General features: G+C 57.2%; 2 protein-coding genes across 3 annotated transcripts in view; one reads left to right on the plus strand and one right to left on the minus strand.

Annotated features, from left to right (window-relative positions):
* Nucleotides 1-1,203: 1,203 nt before the first annotated feature.
* On the plus strand, nt 1,204-2,068 carry LOC307056641 (mas-related G-protein coupled receptor member X2-like; the record flags this gene model as incomplete). Its single annotated transcript, XM_079709460.1, is given in 3 exon segments — nt 1,204-1,726; nt 1,729-1,761; nt 1,764-2,068. Coding segments are annotated over 3 exon segments (861 nt in total).
* Nucleotides 2,069-5,797: 3,729 nt separating this feature from the next.
* The window catches only part of NADSYN1 (NAD synthetase 1), a gene marked incomplete at its 5' end in the record, with an annotated part of 32,707 nt that continues 17,990 nt past the window's right edge, over nt 5,798-20,514 (minus strand). Inside the window, 15 exons of one of the 2 annotated variants that reach the window (XM_079707481.1) lie at nt 5,798-6,135; nt 7,332-7,508; nt 8,134-8,262; nt 8,566-8,635; nt 9,016-9,147; nt 10,993-11,099; nt 11,785-11,920; nt 12,767-12,935; nt 13,378-13,480; nt 13,946-13,994; nt 14,424-14,548; nt 15,399-15,473; nt 18,425-18,556; nt 19,313-19,430; nt 19,605-19,693. In XM_079707481.1, the coding sequence (XP_079563607.1) occupies nt 6,085-6,135; nt 7,332-7,508; nt 8,134-8,262; nt 8,566-8,635; nt 9,016-9,147; nt 10,993-11,099; nt 11,785-11,920; nt 12,767-12,935; nt 13,378-13,480; nt 13,946-13,994; nt 14,424-14,548; nt 15,399-15,473; nt 18,425-18,556; nt 19,313-19,430; nt 19,605-19,693 (1,662 nt within the window). In that variant the 3' untranslated portion in view covers nt 5,798-6,084. Of the gene's footprint in view, nt 6,136-7,313; nt 7,509-8,133; nt 8,263-8,565; nt 8,636-9,015; nt 9,148-10,992; nt 11,100-11,784; nt 11,921-12,766; nt 12,936-13,377; nt 13,481-13,945; nt 13,995-14,423; nt 14,549-15,398; nt 15,474-18,424; nt 18,557-19,312; nt 19,431-19,604; nt 19,694-20,514 lie in introns of both variants that reach the window. The other variant, XM_079707482.1, reaches the window with a different exon arrangement.

Raw genomic sequence — 20,514 nt, forward strand, 5'->3', positions numbered from 1 at the left:
CAGTGGCACCGGTAGTGGCCCTGAATTGTGCCCGAGTCCACACACTGGGACAGGCCCCCGGAGTCCCCAGGGCTCAGGGCTGAGACCCCCCTACCCAAGTCCCTGCTTGCTCAGCCTGCCGCCAGCACTTGGGGGGCTGTAAGGAAACCCCACTGCCCCCTCAAACTTCTTCAGGTGGCGGGGCTGTGTGCCTGGAAGGTGGGACTTGGGGTTCCAGACTCCCCTGAGCAGCCCCGGGCAGCCATGGGTTCCAGCTGGACCCCTGGGAGTCTGTCAGACTCGGGCAAGGCAGCTTTCTCCCTCCCAGCGACTCGGGAGGGTTAGTGGGGACAGACGAGGAGGCACCGGGGCCTCCATCACAGTGCCGGGCTCTCCAGGGACTTGGCAAGTGGGTGTCCAAGTGAGGCCGCCAGGCCCTAAGCCCACAGACCTCCTCAAGGTCTCTCGGACCACCGGACGGGGGCCAGGCAGGCAGATCCAGCCTGGAGAACAGCGCCGGCCAGCTGACCGCACACCTGCTGTGTGACCTGCTTCCACACCCAAGGCCAGGTGTCCATAGAGACCCCAGAGGATGCTGCATTTCTGGGGCTCCTCGGGGAAAGTGCACCTGGTCCATGGAGTCCAAGAAGGAGGAATTTAGAGCCCCCTGAACATGGGGTGTGGTCTCCGGGAGGGAGGGAGCTCCTGAGGGCTGCTGAGCTGTGTCTGTCCCAGACACGGCAAAGGGGTCTGGGGGCTGAGGGAGGGTTGGGGCAGCCCGAGTGGGGTTGGGGGCACCTGAGCCAGCCGTGGTCCCGCTGGTGGAGGGACTGTGGTCTGGGGTGGGGGGGTCACTACTTGCCTGTCTTTCTGCTCCGTCTCGCTTAACCCCTCTGAGCCTCTGTGTGCTCACGTTTAAGACGGAGTATTACAGGCCTTCCCTGGTGGTGCAGTGGTTGAGAGTCCGCCTGCCGATGCAGGGGACGCGGGTTCGTTCCCCAGTCCGGGAAGATCCCACATGCCACGGAGCGGCTGGGCCGGTGAGCCATGGCTGCTGAGCCTGCGCATCCGGAGCCTGTGCTCCACAACAGGAGAGGCCACAACAGTGAGAGGCCACAACAGTGAGAGGCCCGCGTACCGCAAAAAAAAAAAGAAAAAAAGACATGCAATCATTCGAGCATTGATGCCACAGCGCTGGCTCCAAGATCAGAGAACACTGACCACATGATCTTCCGGTCCATCACTGTGGTTGTGGCCCTTTGTGGGTTAGTGGGAAATGGAACAGTAATCTGGTTTGTCCATCTGTCCGCCAAGAAAAATGCCTTCTTCATCTACAGCCTCAATCTGGCCGTCGAGGATTTCATGAACCTTTGTTTCCAGACTGTATTCTCTGTCCGCCAAATCCTGAAGCTTTTCCTTCACTATCCCTTTCACCTGCATGACGCCTTTATGGTCCTGACGTTCTTCCTCTACTTCACTGGCCTGGGCGTCATGGCCGCCATCAGCTCCCAGCGCTGTCTGTCCTCCTTCTTCCGTATTTGGTATCGGTGTCGTTGCCCCAAGCACCTGTCAGGCAACGTGAGCGCCCTGCTCTGGATTCCGATCTTTTCGGTTAATATACTGAGAGGTCATGCCTGTGGTCAGTTATGCATCCCAGGGACAAGGTTCTGTCCTGCACTTATGACCGCCACCGCCATGTGGGTCTTCCTGCTGTTCTCCATCCTGGGCATGTCCAGTCTGCTGTTGCTCCCCAAGTCCAGGCGAGCTCCCAGCAACACTGGCCCATAGGCTCTACCTGGTCCTTCTATTTCCAGTCCTGGGCGTCTTTCTCTTTGGTCTGCCCCTGTGCATCATCAGGTTCCTCGTGGCTGACATGAAAAATCACACTCTCAGCGACGTCTGCATCCTCCTGTCCTGCATCAACAGCACGGCTAACCCTGCTATTTACTTTTTCATTGGGGGCCTTCAGAGACAGTGGCTGAGGGAGCCCCTCAAGGTGGTCCTCCAAAGAGCCCTGGGTGAGGAAACAGAGGATGGTGAGGATGGGAAGGTGCCCCTGACCGGCAAGGTGGAGAGGGTGGACCTCTGAAGGATGGGGGGCTCCCAGTGGATCCATGTCCCTGGGGCACGGTCCCTATCATCTCCTGGTGGTAACTATGCCTCGCTGCCAGCGGGACAGAGCTCCCCAAGTCAGCACCCCCAAATAGTTCCCTTCCCAGCCTCCTCTTTGTGAAAAACGAGAATAGCCAGAAGCAGAATTTTTTGTGTGTATATGAAACCAAATGCACACATTTGAGCCTTTTGAAAGCTGTTAAATTATCCGTCAGAAAGTTTGTGAAGTCACACTCACCAACCTCAGAAAGTCGATTTTAACCTCTGACTTACTGTTAAAATTCTGCTCATTTTCAGTTTTGGAAAACAAACGCTGCTAAATTCCTTTCGGATGTAGGACTGGTCCTTGGAAATGACGCACCCTTGTCCTTTGCCCATTTTTTCCAGCATGTTCTAGGGTCTGAATACAGTGTTTTATTTTTTTCTTCCTTGACTTTTAATGGATTGACCTCGTGGGATGTACTCTCTCTCTCAAAACTCTCTCCTTTTGTCTTTAGAATTCCAGTGAAATAAAGATTTGTTGACCAATGCTGTCTGGGGGCGGGGTGGGCAACGTCCAGTTGGGTGCGGGTTTGGCTGCTTCAGTAGCTCATGCTGCAGTGACACTCAGGTCTCCGCGTGGCCCCCCAGGCTGCTTTGATTGTTGAGTGAAATGTTTCAGCCAAAGCTTGTACGACCCGTCCAACCGAGAGGAAGGTGCTGGTGAGTCTTTGCTCTCAGGAGCAACCCCAGGAGATTCCAAGTTAGCTCTGGCTTTGACATGAGGCTTCACTGCCCTCTCCAGGAGCTGGGGTGGGCGGGCTTGTCTATGTTTGGGTCTCAGAAAAGAGCCAGGACCCCACACGACGAGCTGGAGCTGCAGACAGGAACCCATAGCTCCTCATTAGCCAAGCTCTGGTGACAATCTTTTAACTGGGGGGACACTACCCTGTAGCTGGGGGGGCACTTCCTATAGCTGGGGGACACTACCGTATAAATGGGGGACCCTACCCTATACCTGGATGACCAGCGGCCAGGGTCCTGGGGTCCCTGAGTGCAGGAGGCCCTTGCAGGACAATGTCCAGGACGCTGCCACTGACCCCACGACTGGCCGTCCTCAGTGTCCACGCTCCCCCCAGCTCCCTTCCCTGGAGCAGAAGCTCTCCACCCCACTCCCAGCACACGTGGTGCAGGAGCCGTGGCCTCAGGAGGGTGTGCATGGCTGGGGAGGGGGGCGGCAGACAGGAGGCTGTCTCCTCCCCAGGGTGTCAGCAAGGTACACGTCCCCCAGGAGGACTCCTGTGGGGTGCCGACACCTGCACCAAGGGGCCTGGCCATCACCCTGGGTGACAGCCATCCCAGAAGGTGACAGTGCTGTGTGAGCTGTCACCCCTCAGCTGCAGAACCCACAGCCACGTCATCTTGAGCTTATCCATGTCACCACCCATGAGGGCCAAACGCTGGGATGAGACCCACAGGGGCAGGGAGGGCTGCCCGCACGGGATGCACCCATCCACTCGCCGGCCGTCCTCAAAACTGTCCTCAAGTTAGGGAAATACTCATCGGCGTACCTCGGCCACAGCGGCTCGAAGAAGAGCTTTTACTGCTGTTTTGTTTTCTTTCCCGATTCTCCCGAAGGTGAAGGACTGAATTCTCCTTGAAGAGTAAACTTTTCCTTTGTTTTAGGAGAAACACCTTCACGGGGGTCTTAGTATGTATGTGCCGGCTGCTGTAACAAGATATTGATGCCACAGACCTAGTGACCCATAAACAAAAGGGCACTGCTCACAGCTCTGGAGGCTGGAAGTCAAGACCAGGTGCGGGCAGGGTCGGGGGAGGGGCCTCTTCTGCGCTGGGTCGGAGACTTCTCCCTGGGTCCTCACATGGCACAGGGGCCAGGGGCTGCCTGGGGTCTCTGTTATAAGGACAGCAATCCCATTCATGGGGCTCCACCCTCAGGCCCTCATGACCTGCCAGAGGCCACACCCCCTGACACCATCGCATGGGGGGGTTAGGATTTCCCATATGTATTTTGGGGGGATGCAAACATTCAGACCGTAGCACTGGGATTTGGGTCCACAAGGCCAAAAGACTCTCTTCTGGAAGAGGAGTCGGAGACGGTAAACAGGACGCGGCTTTGCATCGCGGTGTAAAAGGTTGTCTTTACGTCGAGTGACTTTACATCACTGAAAAGTGGCCCTCGGTGGGGTGAGGGAGAAGGGGTTATTCTGTCCCCGAGCCTGCGGAAGGGGTTCTGGATTCCGGGGGTGGGAGATACAAAGATGGCGGCAGCCTTCGGGGAAAGAGGGCAGGGTGCCCTTGCTCCCTTCCCTCGGCCCAAGCCTGGAGTCTTATTAATACGTCCCTGGGTGTTGCTGTCACTGTGGGAAGTTGAGGTAAAGTCTGTGCATGTGCTTTGCAGGCCCAGAGCCTGCAGTAGCATTGCCAGGAAACATGGACTTAGATCCAAGGAGCCATCGTCCAGAGCCTGGGCCCGGGCCAGGGCCTGAGGGTGTGTGCAGTGGCCGTTCCTGTTTGGAGAACTCACCATCTATTTTTCCTAATTCTGATAACACCCCGTGGTCCTCTTTGGAGGACCTCGGGGCAGTAGCTAACTGGTTCAGAAATGGGCATATGACCCAACTGAGCTAATCCAGGGCCTGTGCTGAAGAAACGGGGAAGGCACATGTGCTAATCTCCTGCTGGATGTGAACTTGGGAGTTTGCAAGACTGGAGTCACAAGAGGAAGCCAGCACACAGAGACAGGGCCAGGTGAAGAGAGAAACAAGTTCCAATGACAGGGCACAAACCCTGGGTCCAGCCAGGCCTGAAGCTGTCACTCCCCCAGACCGCTCAGCACGTCCATCAATGAATTCCTTTCCTTGTTCACCAGGTTCTTTTCTTGGGTAAGGCTTTTCGTAACACACACGCAGCAAGTCCAAGCTGATGCAGTTTGTAAATATTCCTGGGGATTCTTAGGAATTCCTGGTGTTCCAGGAGAATGGGGGCTGAGCTGTGTTGCTCGGGCCCAAGGCTGGACCTTCTGCAAGGCCCGCAACCAGAGCCCAGCTCTCTCCTCCCGCCCACACTGGCATCGTCCCACTTAACCTGGGTGCTGACCCAGGATGGTGAGACCGAAATGGGAAGAGGAGGCTGGCAAGGATGGCAGGCAGCTGGCCCCCCAGGGGGGTCTTCCCTTAGGGCAGCACATGGTGGGGGGGCAGGAATGGTGACCACGCAGCCTGCCCCGAGAGCATGTGAAGCCTTCCCTGGTGGCACAGGATGGAGGCAAATCTACATCCCTGAAGGTTTAGGTCCTCGGAATGACAATGACAGTGACCAGGAAACAGAAATCAGGGAAATGGGCCAGTTTATAGTGAGAAGAATCATACACAAGGACAGAGGAAGAAAAGGAGAAAGGGCTGTTTTGCAAAACTACAGAGATTGCAAGGGTGGGTGATGGGTGGGGACAGTCATTCTAGAACCACCCTCCACCCCCCAGGGCCTTCTCCATCCCCACCTGGAAAATCCTCCTTCAGCTCAGGTGACACTCAGGGGAGATGCTGCACAAGGGCCAGAGGGGCTGGGGAAAGCGCTCGCTTCAAGAAGAGGGTTTATATATAGTAGTCTGTGTATGTCCATCCCAATATCTGCCTTACAGCACAGGGAACGCTACTCAGACTCCGTAATGCCCTCTATGGGAAAAGAATCTAAAAGACAGCGGATATATGTATACGTATGGCTGGTTCACTTTGCCGTACAGCAGAAACTAACACAACATTGTAAATCAACTATATGCCAATAAAAATTAATTTAAAAAAAAAGGAGAGGGTTTAAAATCACATCCTCTTGTATTTCAGCCTTTTTTAAAGAAACTAGACCGAAAAGATCCCCTCCTTGAAATACGTCAGATGGGGCTTATCGACACGCCAGCCGCTCCCACACAGTCACCAGCAAGGCAGACGTAGCACGCGCATCCTCGTGGGAGGGGAGCCCTCTGCGCAGGACCCGGGCTCAGTCCACGCTGTCCAGGTCCTGACGCTGTCTTCTCTCCAGCTGGAGAACCTAGAAGAGAAGATGCAGCGTCACCACGAGGACCTGAACGGCTAGGCCGTCACGATGCACCGATGCACCCGAAAAGAGGGTCGTGGTCACGGGACTGAAAAAGCAGGTCCTCCGACAGCATCTTCAGTGATGAGACGTGGGTGGATCCAGAGTCCGGCAGGATGTGCCTTGGCCCGGGCACGGGGGTCACTGCTGGGCTAGAAGACTCCAGGTGAGTTCCATCTTTGCCCACATGTGTTTTTCTCCACTTGAGGGTCTTTGCACACCCTCTGAACCCCAGGCCTGATGTGAGGGAACCCACTCCTGAGTGTGTACTGGTGGAAGCAAGGCCCCACGGCTGACTAATACTTGGCTGGGGGGAGAAGGCTGTGCTGTGCACTGCGGGGTGTTTTAGTGGCATCCCTGGACTCCGCCCACTAGAGGCAGCAGCACAGACCCCTCCCCAGGTATGATAACCCAAAATGTCTCCAGACATTGCCTGGCGACCCCTGGATGAGGGCCACGGCCACGGACGTGCAGTGTTGCTTGCGTCCCATCTCAGTTTGCACATCATCTCCTCATGGATGCTCCCCGCTCCCCACTGGCTGGCTCCAGCCGCTGGGCTAGTCCGTCACTAAAGGGATATTGCCTATAAGCTTAAATTATACATAATGGCCCATCTCCGGCCCAACCCTGCCTCCCAGGTCATGAACATTAAGCTAAAATGCCTTTGTTTAGCTCACAGGAAACATCCTGACCAGGCCCACCTATGAATGGCTGCGGGGGGGGGGGGGGGAAGAAAAAAACACATCCCCTCTGGAGCCAGGAAATGTTTGACTTTAGTCCCTCCCCTTTTAGTATAAAAGAAGCCTGAATTCTCAGGCAAGGTGGTTCTATTATTAGGTAATTAGGGGAATAAATGAAAAACAGATGGTTTAGAAGATGTGAAGCCAGTTGGATGCCCTAGTAGTCTAGAAATGACAGTGACTGGTACCACACTGACACAGTGCGGTAGCCCCTAATTTTAGCATCCTCAGCGCAGCCCAAAATAGCTCATGCTCCGATTGACCTGAAACATACTGGATCCTTTGCAGAAAGAAGGACGCTAAAAAATGCCGCCGTATATATTAAAAAGCTTCTCAGTCCTCAACGGAAATGAGCTGATATTCCCTCAACAGACATTTAACAGGGAGAAAAACCATTTCTGCCTGATTTACCTGAGTTTCTATGCAGCGGAACTGCCAAGGCCAGCGGGTGTTGTACAGAAACGGCCGCAGATCGAACCTGTTGTCGTCTGGGCTGTAGCTCTCGGCGTGATACGCGGGGGTCAGCGTGGTCATTTTGTGTCTATTCATGGAATACTTCGAGAAAAACCGCTTCACTTTGTCGGCCACCTGGGAGGCAAGGGAGGCACAGGGCCTGATGCTGGCAAAGTCGTAAAGACCCCGGGCTGGTGTTCCCGGCAGCACTGCCCTGGGCTGTGCCAGCTAACAGCACCCACCCCCTGCAACACGGCTGCGTTTGAACCCCCCGAAGGCAGGAGTGGACCGGTGCCACTGCTCGGGCTGGGGCAGCGGGATGAGCTTTGAAGACGCGGGCTCCTGACTCCAGCACCCCGGAAGCTGCATCAGGAGCCCCGGTCAGGGGTCCCGGGAAGATGTATCTCATGAGGCTTCCAGGCGGTTCTGCGGGGACCACTCTGTCTGTGGGCTTCGGCCCTAATGAGCCTGACAACTCGCAGAAAAGCAGCGATATTCCAACCTCAGAGTTTGCCCCCTGCCCCCCAAAGAGGAGAAGGAGCTTGCTTGTTACGATGGGGTCCAGCCCCACTCAGAAAAACTTAGCCAGGGCGGAAGGAAGGCCCGGGCTGCTGAGAGCCTAAAACTGGACCGTAGATCCTTAGAGAGAGAGAGAGGGTTCTCATTTTAAGGTCACACCGTGGCCACCTGCTCCGGAGTCAAATCCACCCACAAGGTGACCTTACCTGCCGACTCCCCGAGGACACTGCACGTGGCTTACCTGTCTGGGGGTGCAGACGTCCTTCCACATGTAGACGAGTTTGCAGAACATGCTGTAGGGCCCCATCTTGGCGATCTTCCGGAGCCTCCCGTAGACCGACAGCTCCGCGTAGGTCACTCCCATGTCTTCCTGGGGACAAAAGAGATGCGTCTCATGAGTGACAGCAAGTCAGCGCTGGGGGACAGGTTAAAACTTCTGCTGGAGACGGAACCAAGGCCCCCCCCACTTGCCTCATCACCTCCCTCCCAGCTCCAACCTCGAGAGACCTGAACTGAACGCTGAAGGCCAGCAATGGATGACGCTGAGCCCTGGGCTCCCAGGCCGGGAACCCAGCGACGGAGCATGGCTTGTTGGGGCAGAAAGGAGGCCATGAAGGAACCCAGCAGCAGGGAGGTGGGGGAAGAAGCACAGTGACAAAGCCACCGCCGTTACCTCGTCAGTCTGGGACACCCGTCCATGGGCCAAGGGCTCCAGCTCGGCAGTGGCTGGCGCTACCAGGATGCTGCGGCCAAGACACACAGAGGTCAGTCACAACACGCTGCGTATTAACTCAACAGATACCATGAAAGCACCAGCCACTGCTCAGCCCGAAGACGGAGGGATACACAGACCTGGCGGCCTTACGACGGCGGGAGAAGGGTGGTGAGGGGAAGAGGGAAGCAGCGGTTGCCTGATGTGGCCAGAGCCAGGGCGGCACCGACGCGAAGGAAGCGGGTGCCTGGTCTCGGGACCCCAAGCGCCCCTGAAGGGCAGGACTGTTTCCATCAGGAGGTGGGAGCTATGGAAGGTGGCTGAGTGGGGCGAGGGTGGCCCGGGGCTGTGCCGAGACGCATACCCGGTGGCTCAGGGGCCACAGCTGAGGCCTCGTGGGCGCACACGCACCTCTGCAGGGCGGGAAGCTGGAAGCGCTCCATGCAGAGCTGGACGAAGGCTCTCAGGTCCGTCTTGCTTATCCCGCCTATGGGGTTGATGTCTGCGCTGGAGCAGTCGTACTTGGTCAGGTAGCCGAGGAGGCTGCAGCAGGAGAAAGAACGTGCAGTTTCCATGCAGCAGACCCGAGGGGCTGCAGATTCCATGAACCTGGGGGCCTGGCCATCCAGTCCCTGGGCATCCGAAGACTCGCTTCTTCCAGGGCCCTGGGGCCAGGGCTTGGCAGATTCAAGGGTCTTGGAGAAGCCTGACGTGCTGGGGCAGACTGGGGAAGAGGAAGAGGCTACGGACAGCCGAGGAGGAGGATCCAGCAAGCCAGACGAGACGTCTGGGCCGGGCAGCAGCTTGGGGACTGACCAGCAGCCACCTGGAAGCGGCCCGTCTGGGAGGGGAGGGCTGGGGCCAGCAGAGTGCGGAGCTGAGGGATGGAGGTCCTTGAGAGGGAGGGGCAGGACCTCAGTGCACGTGGACGCTGAGCCGACAGAAGCAGGGCCACCTCCCCACTGCTGGACGCCTCCTGTGGTGGGCAGAGTGGCCCCCAAAATGCCCACGTCCTAATACCCGGAACCTGTACACATACACATACAGGGTGAAAGCAACTCCGCAGATGAGATGAGGCTGAGGACCTCGAGACGGGTGATTACCCTGGATTATGGGGTGGGCCCTAAATGCAATCACAAGGGTCCTTAAATGTGGAAGAGAGGACTGGTGGGCAGGGGGCGTCAGTCAGCCAGTGGGAGCTGTGGCCACAGGAAAGGCGCAGAGATTCTGCACCATTGGCTCTGCAGACAGAGGAAGAGGCCACACGCCAAAGGATGCAGGCGCCCCCAGGAGCTGGAAAAGGCAAGGAACAGCTTCTCTCCTGGAGCCTCCAGAAGGAACCGGCCCTGTGCCACCTTGACTTTGTCCCAGTGAGATCCGTGTTGAACCCCTATCCTACCGAACTGTAAGATAATTCATTTGCGTCTTGAAGCCACCGACTTTGGGCCCACTTGTCACCTCAACCCCACGACACTCACCCCTTCGATGCATCCGTCCCTCTTCACCCCACCACCACCGCTACCATATTCTCGCTGGACCACTGGATGACCGCAGCTCTTCACCCTCATCCCAAGCTCCCCCCGTTCCAAGGCCATTGCTGACCTGTGCTGTGGGTACTGTTTGGCCTTTGTCCCACCTGCACTCACACGGCTGACCTCTCCCCACTTTTCAAGAGAAAAACCAACCACTCAGCCCTCCAGGCTCCCACGAGGGTGCAAAGCCGGGGTGTAAGACCCCCCTGGGTCCCAGACAGGGGGGATTAAAACCTGCGCCGCCCTGAGCGGGGCTCCTTCAAGCAACCCCGAGGTGGGTGTAACATCACTCCCTGTCCCGTTAAACGGATGGCGGGGCTTCCCCGGTGGCGCAGTGGTTGAGAATCTGCCTGCTAATGCAGGGGACACGGGTTCGAGCCCTGGTCTGGGAAGATCCCACATGCCGCGGAGCAACTAGGCCCGTGAGCCACAGCTACTGAGCCTGCATGTCTGGAGCCTGTGCTCCGCAACAAGAGGGGCCACGATAGTGAGAGGTCCACACACCACGATGAAGAGTGGCCCCCGCTTGCCACAACTAGAGAAAGCCCTTGCACAGAAACGAAGATCCAACACAGCCAGAAATAAAAATAAATAAATTAAAAGAAAGCTCAATGTTAAAAAAAAAAACAAAAAAAAACGGATGGCTGATGGAAGGGACAGGGCCCGGTCCGTGGGCAAGGGACAGGATTTACAGGCCAGAAGAGATCATCGTTGTCACCTGACCCCTGTGCCTCTTCCCGCCCTCGGCTGCTCTCAAAGAGGCATCAGGAGCTAAGGCAGAGTGTGGGAGACACAGACCCGGCCGGAGTGGCCGTGGGTCAACCAGGGGACTCATCCAGAGCAAGGGCACACACACCTCTCATCCACGTTGGCAGATCCAAGCACGAGAAGTCTGCCTGGGGCGCCCCGGGACCAGAGGCTCAGCTGAGCGAACAGGTAGGCAATGACCATCCTCACCCGCGCCTGCACCACAGGAGGGGAACGTCATCCACGTGGGGCGGGGGTGGGGGACGTGCATGCTAACACCGCCTCCCTGCCGCTCGGGGCAGGGGCTCTCCCAGCAACCTCAGGAGGACACGAAAGTTTAAGTGATGCAGGAGCTTCCAGCGTCCAGAGGGGCCGGGAGCCCGTGGTCCCCTCACCCGCACCGTGGGCTCCCGCACTCAGCCACAAAGATGGAAGAACCAAAGCCCAAGGCCGCGGTGAGACAGCGCTGCGAAGCCAGCGGGGGAGACCGTGGTCCCTCCTGTCACTCCCTGCACTGCTGGGCAAGGTCACCCGCACCCACAGAAAGGGGACAGAGAGACAGGACAGACCCAGGCAGCTGTAGCCCAGGCCCCCTCTTTCCCTCCACGGACCACGCAGGGTCCAGCTCCCCTGCAGCCTCCTGGAAGGTGGGGCTGCGTCTGAGCCGCCCCCCAAAGATGCAGAAAATGCACGCACTTGCACACACATCCCACGTTCACAAACCCTCACGCTGATGCGCACACTCTCACGCACACGCACGCACACACACGCAGACCCCCATCCTTGTCACGAGGCTGCACACTCAGGGTCTCTAAGGCAGGCTGCTGACCCCAGTGCCGGCTGTCCCCCGGGTTCCCTGCGGCCCCCGAGTGGGGACAACGGCCCCATCTGGGAGGCACACCTGTACGTTCTGCAGGGCCAGGCTCTCCCGGCTGCTTCCTCCGTGAGCAGCAAACACAGGGCTTTTACCCGTCACCAGGCTGAAGATGCCCATGACGGCCTTCACGGCTGGGTCGATGTTGAGACCGATGTGGTGGCTGGGAAGAGAAAGGGAAGGTGTGCAGACAGTAAAACAAAAACACAGAACACAGAATTTACCATTTTCAAGTGTCCCATTCAGCAGCATTGAGTACACTGACGTCACCTCTAGTTCCAGAACTTTCCATCAGCCCAGAAGGAAACCCTGTGCCCACGAGCGGTCTCTCCCCACCCCCCCTTTCCAGCCCCCGAGGACAACTGACCCACTCTCTGTCTCTGTGGACCTGCATATTCTGGACATTTCAAAGAAATGGAATCACACAACATCTGTCCTTTTGTGACTGGCTTCTTTCACTCAGGATGATGTTTTCCAGGTGTTCATCCACGTTGTAGCCTGTGTCAGCACTTCATTCCTTTCTAAGGCTGAATATCATCCCCTCGTAACCACCTTTTGGTTACCTATTCAACTGTCGATGGACATTTGAGCTGTTCTGGCTGTTGTGAATATGCTGTCACGGACCCAAATGTGTAAATATTTGTTCATGTCCCTGCTTTCACTTCCTTTGGGCATCTCCCTGGGAGCAGAACTGCTGGGCGGGGACAGCTTTTAGCTGAGCTCCGCATACAGAATGGGCAGCCTCTTGTCTTTCCCTTGGACGCAGAATAAATGGAACATTCTGAATGGAGCCGAGTGTGGAAAGATGCCCTCTCTCCACCTTCCTTGGGGGCAGAGGGCGGGTCACGCTCCCGGGAGGGGAGAGGGCCTGCCTGTGCTCCCAGCTGGAGGGGGGTGAGGAGGGAACCTGCTCGCCTCTGGGGTGCTCACTGACCCACAAACGTGGCCTTTGGGGGAACCTCCTGCTGTCACCGCCGCCTGGCCGTGCCCGACGCCACTGACCAGCTACCTTCCGATCTGCTGGGCGAGATCTCTGGCTCTATTGCACGTCTCCCGGGAGGAGTTCTCACTGGCCATGTAGCAGGTGGTCAGGACGCGGCTGCAGAGCTCCCGGGGGTCCTGGGGGGTGTAGCTGGTCTGGTTCACAATGGTCCGGACGTCGGCCAGCACTTCTTGATCTGAAAACCACCGGACAGAAGTGCACGTGCCGTGTGCCAGGTGCCTGCACCATTTAATCCCTTCTCCGCCGCCCGGCAACCTCGCCAGATCAGCCCCGCGATGCCCGTTTCTAGGCTGCAGACACTGAGGGAATGGCTGATGTCACCGCACAGAGTGACAGGATGTGAACCTGAGTTTGCCCGACCCCACGGCCCCTGTTCTTTCCTTGGGGCCACATTGCCGACACACGGCAGCGACAGGCACCTGTGGCTTGACGGACACAGCCACGTGGGCCCTGGAAGGGACTTTAACGGCCTTGCTGTCCCCAGGCCCTGGGACTTGGGCGCAACGCTGTGACATCTGAATACGACCTCCACCACGATGCCCAGGACCTGGGTTTCCCCTCTGCTTCCCCCACAGGCTGACCCCCTGGAACCTGCTCGGGCCCCAGACGTCACCTACTTCCGTGCTTCACAGCCTCGCAGACCAGGTGGCACATGGAGTAGACGACACAGGCGGTGGCCCCGCTGTCCACCCCGCCGCTCAGGGGCAGGAAGAACCCCGCCTGGAACGGGCCGACCAGACAGGGGTGTGAGCAGCCCCTCTGGGAAGCAATGCGCCCCCAGATGAGTCCGGCTCCCCCTGCAAAAATGAGCGCCCACAAAATACTCTCCCTGGGGGAGGGGAGAAGATGCCCTGCACGTTCCAGGATGGACTTTCTAGAAGGCAAAGGGACCTCCACTGTGGAGGGTCTAAGGCTGGGTCTCCACGGTGAATTACAGACACGCACGATCACGAAACTGGCAGGAGGCGGGGAGTCTCGTAACTCGGTGTCATCAGACAGGACCCCAAAGACGGAGCCAAAACTCAGCAGGACCTTTGGGCTCTGGCTAGTGTAGCCGAGGCTCCCGACTGAAGCAGACCCAAGAAATGCTTGCATTAAAACAAAAGTCACCAGCCTGCCGCAGGATCAAACGCAAACCAACTGGTAGAAGCAGCAGAGGGTGCTGGTGAGACACTGATGCCTTACCTGTTGGCTGCGCCTTAAAAAATCCCAGAGCCAGCACGCAGGTCCGAGGCTGGGGAACGATGGGAAGCATTAGGATGGGGAACTGCTGACCTGGTCCACAGCTCACCTGGGGGCAGGTGCCAAGGTGGGTGCAGTGCCCGTGAGAGCCACCAGTACGACGCCCAGGTCTCTGTTTTAAGCACTTCGCGTGAATGATCGCATTTGAAATCTCAAAACAGCCCCAGGGGGCAGGTGCTATCATTGGCCCCATTGTGAAATGGCACAGGAAGGCAAGTACAGCATCTCTGTGCCCAAGAGCCCACAGGGCAAGGAGCGGCAGGGCTGGGCGTGGGCCAGGGTTTGGCTGCAGCGTCAAGTGCAGGCTCTGGAAACCAGGACACGCTGGCCCCGCAGCGCCACCTGGCAGTGCAGCAGGGGATGGGGGGGTTCCCCAGGGGACAACAGGACCCCCCCCCTTCCAGCATCCCAAGGGCCCCACCTGATCTCCTCGGCGGGACTGTGGTATTTCCACTCAATGGGTTCAGAGAGCGGCTCCAGCAGGTCCTCGTGGCAGGACAGGGAGAAGTCCACCTTCACACGGGGGTAGGGGCTCACCCTGCTGGCCTGGGAAGGACAACCCCTCAGCGCTGGTACCCATACAGGCCCCTGGGATGACTGCAGCCAGTGGGGAACACAGCTCAGAACCCCACTGGGGACCCTTCACGGCCGCCAGGATGGCCAGAACAGAGATGGATGTAGCAAACGCTGGCAGGGGTGTGGGGAGCCCAGAGCCCTTGCACAGCGCTGGGGGGACGTGAGATGGAGCAGTGGCTGAGGACAGTCTGGCAGGGCCTCCTACAGTCCAACAGGGAACCACCACAGGACGCTGCAGTCCAGTCCCAGGTATATAACAAAGGACACGCAAACACGTCCACACAGACACCCGGGCATGTGTCCACAGCAGCACAATTCATCACAGACAGAGTGGAAATGGTCCAGACGTGCACTGACAGATGAATGGACAAACGGCACATGGTCTATCCATTCAGTGGAATATTATTCTGCCATAAAAAGGAATAAAGCACTAACACATGCTACAGCATGGATGAGCCACAAAACATTATTCTCTGGAAAAAAGTCAGACGCAAAAGGCCACATATGATATGATTCCACTTCTATGAAACATCCAGAATTGGCAGATCCATAGAGACAATGCAGATGGTTGCTGGGGGCCCTGGGGGAGGTGGACAGGGAGTAACAGCCCATGGGTCCGGGCTTCTTTTGGGTGATGAGAATGTTTTGACACTGATTGTGGTGATGCTGCTTGACTCCACGAATATACTAAAAACCACTGAATCATGTGCCGAAATCAGTGAATTGTGTGGTAAGGGAATGACATCTCAATAAAGCTGTTATTAAAGAAAAATTCTGGGTCTTTGATGCGCATCCCATGTGTGTGTCTATAAGCACTTACCACCAGGTTTCGAGACGAAATCTCTGCCCTGTAGCTTCTGACGTCCTCCAAATCCAACGTGGCGGTGAGGACTTCCTGGAGAAGGGAGTTTCAAAGAGAAATCGTGATTTCCTGTTTTGTTTGTTTTTCACTCACACGTCTAATTTGTTTTCACAGGTGTGCCAAATGGCACCCGATGAGTTATGCCTTCTAAGGCAGGGACTGGGGGTCCAGGGAGAGGGGACGGCCAGTGGTGCTGCCGACCCAAAGCCCTTTCCTCTTGTCATTGCCACGAGAACTTCCACTGAATTGCCGGTGATTCGTTAATCACGGCACAGGACACAACCCTGTCAATAAGTGTCTGCTGGGGCTTCTGACTTCTTAAAAAGACACATGAGGAGCAAGGGCCCCTTTTCTGCCTTTGAATGGGGCTGTATGAAGATGCATGGCTGGAGCTCCTGCAGCCATCCTGTGACCAAGAGGCAACTGAAAATGAAGCCCACACAGAGGAAGGCCCAGATGGAGAGTGACAGAGGGGTGGAGCCAGAGCCCCGGCAGTCATCACGTCGGGGTCCTGGCCTGGACGTGCTGCCTGTGTTCTAGGAGGTGATGCTTCATTGTCTCTGAACCCAGATGAGATGGGGGTTCTGCCACTTGCAGCAAATTACAGAAAAGGGAAAAGTTTTAACTCATAGACGTTACTCCTTCCCTTACGAAGAAAAAAAACACTGATCAAATTATATTATGAGGACATTGTCTCACACACACAAGTGCAGGACAGCAAGAACCGCTTCTGGGCACCACTGGGGGACACAGGGTGGCTGGGCCCCTGCTCCTGACGCTGGGCTGTGGACAGCTACCTGTGTCAGCAGAGTGCCTAACCCAAGCTAGAAATGCCCGTGAATAGACAGAGAATAAAGAGCTGCCACGTCCTTTGGTTCTCCTGTCATTTCCCAAGTGATGGGTCACTGAAGCCGCCAGACTGCCTTGACAAAGCCACAGAAAGTGAGAAGACGCCAGAGGAGTGAACCCTTCCTGAGAAGGAGGCTCCAGTCCACTTTCCCCAGAACTAGGTTAGCCTTGCACAAAGGCTCGATCGAGGCTGTGAGAAGCATGTGCCCTCGAGAAGGTCAGCTGACCACGGAGGAGGTGGCAGAACAGAAGGGCACTGCCCTGGCCCCAGGGCAGTGAGGCCACCTCTATCCCAAATACTCAGGCAAAATCAGAGAATTCTGGCTCAAAAGCCCCCTCCAAGGGGTGGGAGACAATGGTCCCCAGGTTTTTGTATGGCGAAGAATCACCTGTGTGCTTGCTGAAGTGGGGGTTCCTTGGGGGGCCTGGACGGGGTCCAGAACCTGTAGTGACCTGCACGCCTGCTCATCCTGGAGCAGGTGACCCCCCAACCCACCTGCCAGTCAATCCTGCCACCAGGTGCCTGTGGCTCTGACGTTTGGCTGAGTGTTTTGGCCAAACTGACGTGCACTGAAGCATGTTTGGAGCAGGTGAACACCTAGCCGTCTGCACGGACTTCATCTTCCCCTCCAATGCCCTTCCGTCTTTAACATGGTTAATACTGAACAATAGGACGCCTTTGGGGACGCAGCCACTTGGAAAGCAAGGTCTGAGAGACCACGATCAGGACGACTTTTGCAGCGAGACGGAGTGTTCCCGCTGCCGGGGCCCAGACTGCCAAACCCCGGGCTTCCCTCTGGGCAAGAAAATACCATGGGATTCTTTTCAAAGTTCCTTTCCTCAGTCCATTTTGAAACCGAAGTTTGGTTTCATAACCACTTCCTTGCCAACGACCCCAAGGAGACTGCAGAAGGCATGAAACATCACCTCATCTGCATGGATGCCAAGGAGGTGAAGCAACAGAAGTTACAACAGAGGCTCCTGTAGACTTTCTTATTCTGTGACACCGCTCGCCTTGCTCCGGCAGAGCAATCCCCGGAGACTTTGTTTTTTTTTTTGCTACCACCTGCCTCTGTGAATGAGCATTTCCAACACTTGTTTCCAAAAAAACCCAAGTTGGATCCAAAGACAAGATGTGCGATGCTGTATGAAGCCTGTACTGACCGTCTGAGCCCGGTAAAAGTGACCCTTCCTGTTAGCACTGAAAGTTACGTTGTGTTGCGTTTGCAGAATTGGAATCTATTCCCATTTTGGGGGCAGTAACAGCCATTTTCCTTCTTGGGTGCTTAAAAAAAAAAAAAAACCAACAGGGAGAGCCACACGATTCTCTACAAGCACCTTTTCATCTCGTCTTATTCTCTCTGTAAAGGAAACTAATGTCCAATCACATGGGAAAGCTCTGCACCCACGTTACTGTGTTTTCAGAAGCAGAGTGTGTGCAGTTTTCATATTTGTGGCTCCAGTGAGGTTACGACAATGCTGGGGGGAGGTGCCCCCCCATGCCCCCAGCTGGTCATCAGTCCAGTGAGACCAGGGCGCCCCCCAGAATGAGGAGGGTGGGGGTCTCCAATGCTGCTTCCAGAACCCGTGGGGCAGGGCCCACAGGGAACGTGTGCTGCCTTGACCTCTGGGTAAAACCCCCTAATGGCCCACCTGCAAGCCCCCTCCTGGATCCGCCCCCACGGAGGGCTCCGCTCTCATCACGGGGACCAGGTGCGGTGTCTGCTCATTCCCGAGGACTGGCTCCAGTTCCCCGCCAGCCCCGGCTATGGGATTCTTCAAACAAGCCCATCACATCCTCCCGGGAACCAGGGGTCACCCCTCTTGTCACTACAAAGCCTGCTCCTGCAGCTCCTGGCCTCTCCCTCAGCTCCAAGTGCAGTCTCGGGGGGACCCTTCAGGGCACGTGGGGCTGATAAACTGCCGGGGATCCCATCCGTCCAGCGTGCTGTGCGGGCAGTCCCCGTAACCTCAGGGTGAGAATCCCTCCCAAACCAAGGAGGTGAAGAGGAAGCAATCAAAACCAGCAGGACCCACCACAGGGGCCATGTCAGACCCCCCATCATGGGGGAGAACAGAGAACACAGCCCCTGAACCAGAGACCCTCCCACCATCGCACACGGGCTGGTTCGTACCACGTCGTCCAGAGAGAACTGGGATCCCTGGGCAAAGATGCTGCCGTTCATGGCTATCAGGGCACAGCCGTCATAGTACAGCCGGTCCCCGTCACAGCCCTTCTGATTGGCCAGCAAGTAAATTCCGCCGTTCTGGAAAATGCAGGGGACAGCAATGGTCAACTGTGGTCCATCACCTTCACCCTCCTCTGGCCCAAACACATGAAGCTTCAGACCCCCCTGCGACTGTGTCATAATTAGCCCCCCATCCCGGCAAGAAAATGTGCGCCTCCAGGGAATGCCCGCAGCTATGGTGCTCTCGGCCTTCCAAGGTACCAGGCATCACACGAATCATCCATTCTCGCCTCCCAACTACCCTTCAAGGCAGGCGCTGTCACCTCCACCAGATAGGAGGAGAGATGCAGCTTCAGAGAAGACAAACCCCCCAGGTCACGAAGCCGAGACTCTGTCCCAGGAAAGAGCAAACACGGCCCCTGGTGTCACGTTGCCATCAAGAGGGGCAAACTCGTGGGCGTTTCCCGTGCCCTGCTGTGGTGCCAACGGGCATCCTGGTTCCCGGTCACCATGTCACTTGTCCTGAGACCAGTATGATGGTCAACAGCCCAGGAACCGGATGGCTGGGGTGTGAGCCCAGGGGCCACTTGACCGCCATGTACCGAGTGTCCTGCTCCAAAGAGCAGAGGTGTCAACAGCACCTGGCCCGTAGGGCAGTTTTGAGGGTTAAATGAGGTCAGGCAAGTGGGGCCCGGGAAGTGGAGTCACGCACACCGATCAGCTGCGGCTGTAACCAGAAGCACCGAGCATCCTCACGCTCAGGCCCCACCCAGCGCCGGCGCTGGGGTCACAAGTGTGAGACAGACACGTTCCAGCATCCCCACCACCACCTACCTTGGTGGTAGCCATGGTCACCAGGTCCACCCTGGCGTGGGCTTTGCGCAGCACGTGGTGGCTGCCTGAGGCATTGGTGAAGATCTCCACGCCGTCCAGGCCCATGTCCACATGTGGGCTGTGGGCAGAGGAGGGCAAAGAAAAGAGACCGGTGTCCCCAACCCACCCTCCCAGCCCCGCAGCTCCCAGGGCATCTCCCCAGCCCCAGGCCATGACGCCAGGAAGGCTGCAAACCCCCAATCCTCCGGGGCCCAGTGAGGATGGGATCTATGGTGCAGAGGGCAAGGCTGACCTGTGGGGTGTCCAGAGTTCCTCGCAGACCTCACTCCCGATGCACGTGTCCCGGGTGGAGAGGACAGCATCCCCAAAGGGAACGGTTTCCTGGGTCGGGAGACCAGAGAGCTTGAGACCCCTTGGCCATCCCGTCTGGGCCATGTACTGAACCAGGACGCCAGATGTCACGCATGAGACTTGCATGAGGCCACGGTTTTGTTTCAAGTATTAATGAATCCTTCCTCGACCCGGAGCATTCCCAGCCCAGGGGCCAGCAGGCATCTCCTCCGCTGACCCAAGGGCCTCAGTCACACCTGGAAGCTGAGCTCTGAGCTGCCACGGGCTTGATTGTGGCTGCAACTAACTGTGACTCGGTTCCTGAAGCTTCCATGGGCCCAGATGGCCAGCAGCATCAGCATCGGCTGGATGCTCTTTTGACATCATGTGCTCCTGGGGGTCCCATCCCCATGTCAGAAACGAACGGACTGAGCTCTTACAAAGCTCACGCCAGCCGACGGGTCATCCAGCCCCTGAACGGCAGGGCTGGGGCATGACGCAGGGTCCCTGTGTCTCTAGGAGCTACGTTCATGACCCCTGAGGGGTGGGAGCTTCCAGGGCAGGGACAGAGCTGCCCCCGAGGCTGCTGCACAGGTCTGAGCAGGCACTGAGATGAGCAAGTGCTGACAGGGTCACCTGGGCGTGGGGCCCACCTTGGCCGCCTCTCTCAGGGACCAAGTTTCAGCTGCGCTGCCATTTCACTCAGCCAAGAAATCATCCCGGCGAGCCTGGACCGCATCCCAGCACTCTTGGTTGGGTCCCCTGACGTGTGTGTTAGTGAGTTCAACTCCCTTTATCACCAAGGGCAAGAACCGAGGGGCAGGCCTGGCATTTTCTGTTCTGATGCTTCCTGCCACGGACACAGCCCTCAG

Source organism: Hyperoodon ampullatus (genome assembly GCF_949752795.1).
Source record: "Hyperoodon ampullatus genome assembly, chromosome: 7".
NCBI lineage: Eukaryota > Metazoa > Chordata > Mammalia > Artiodactyla > Ziphiidae > Hyperoodon > Hyperoodon ampullatus.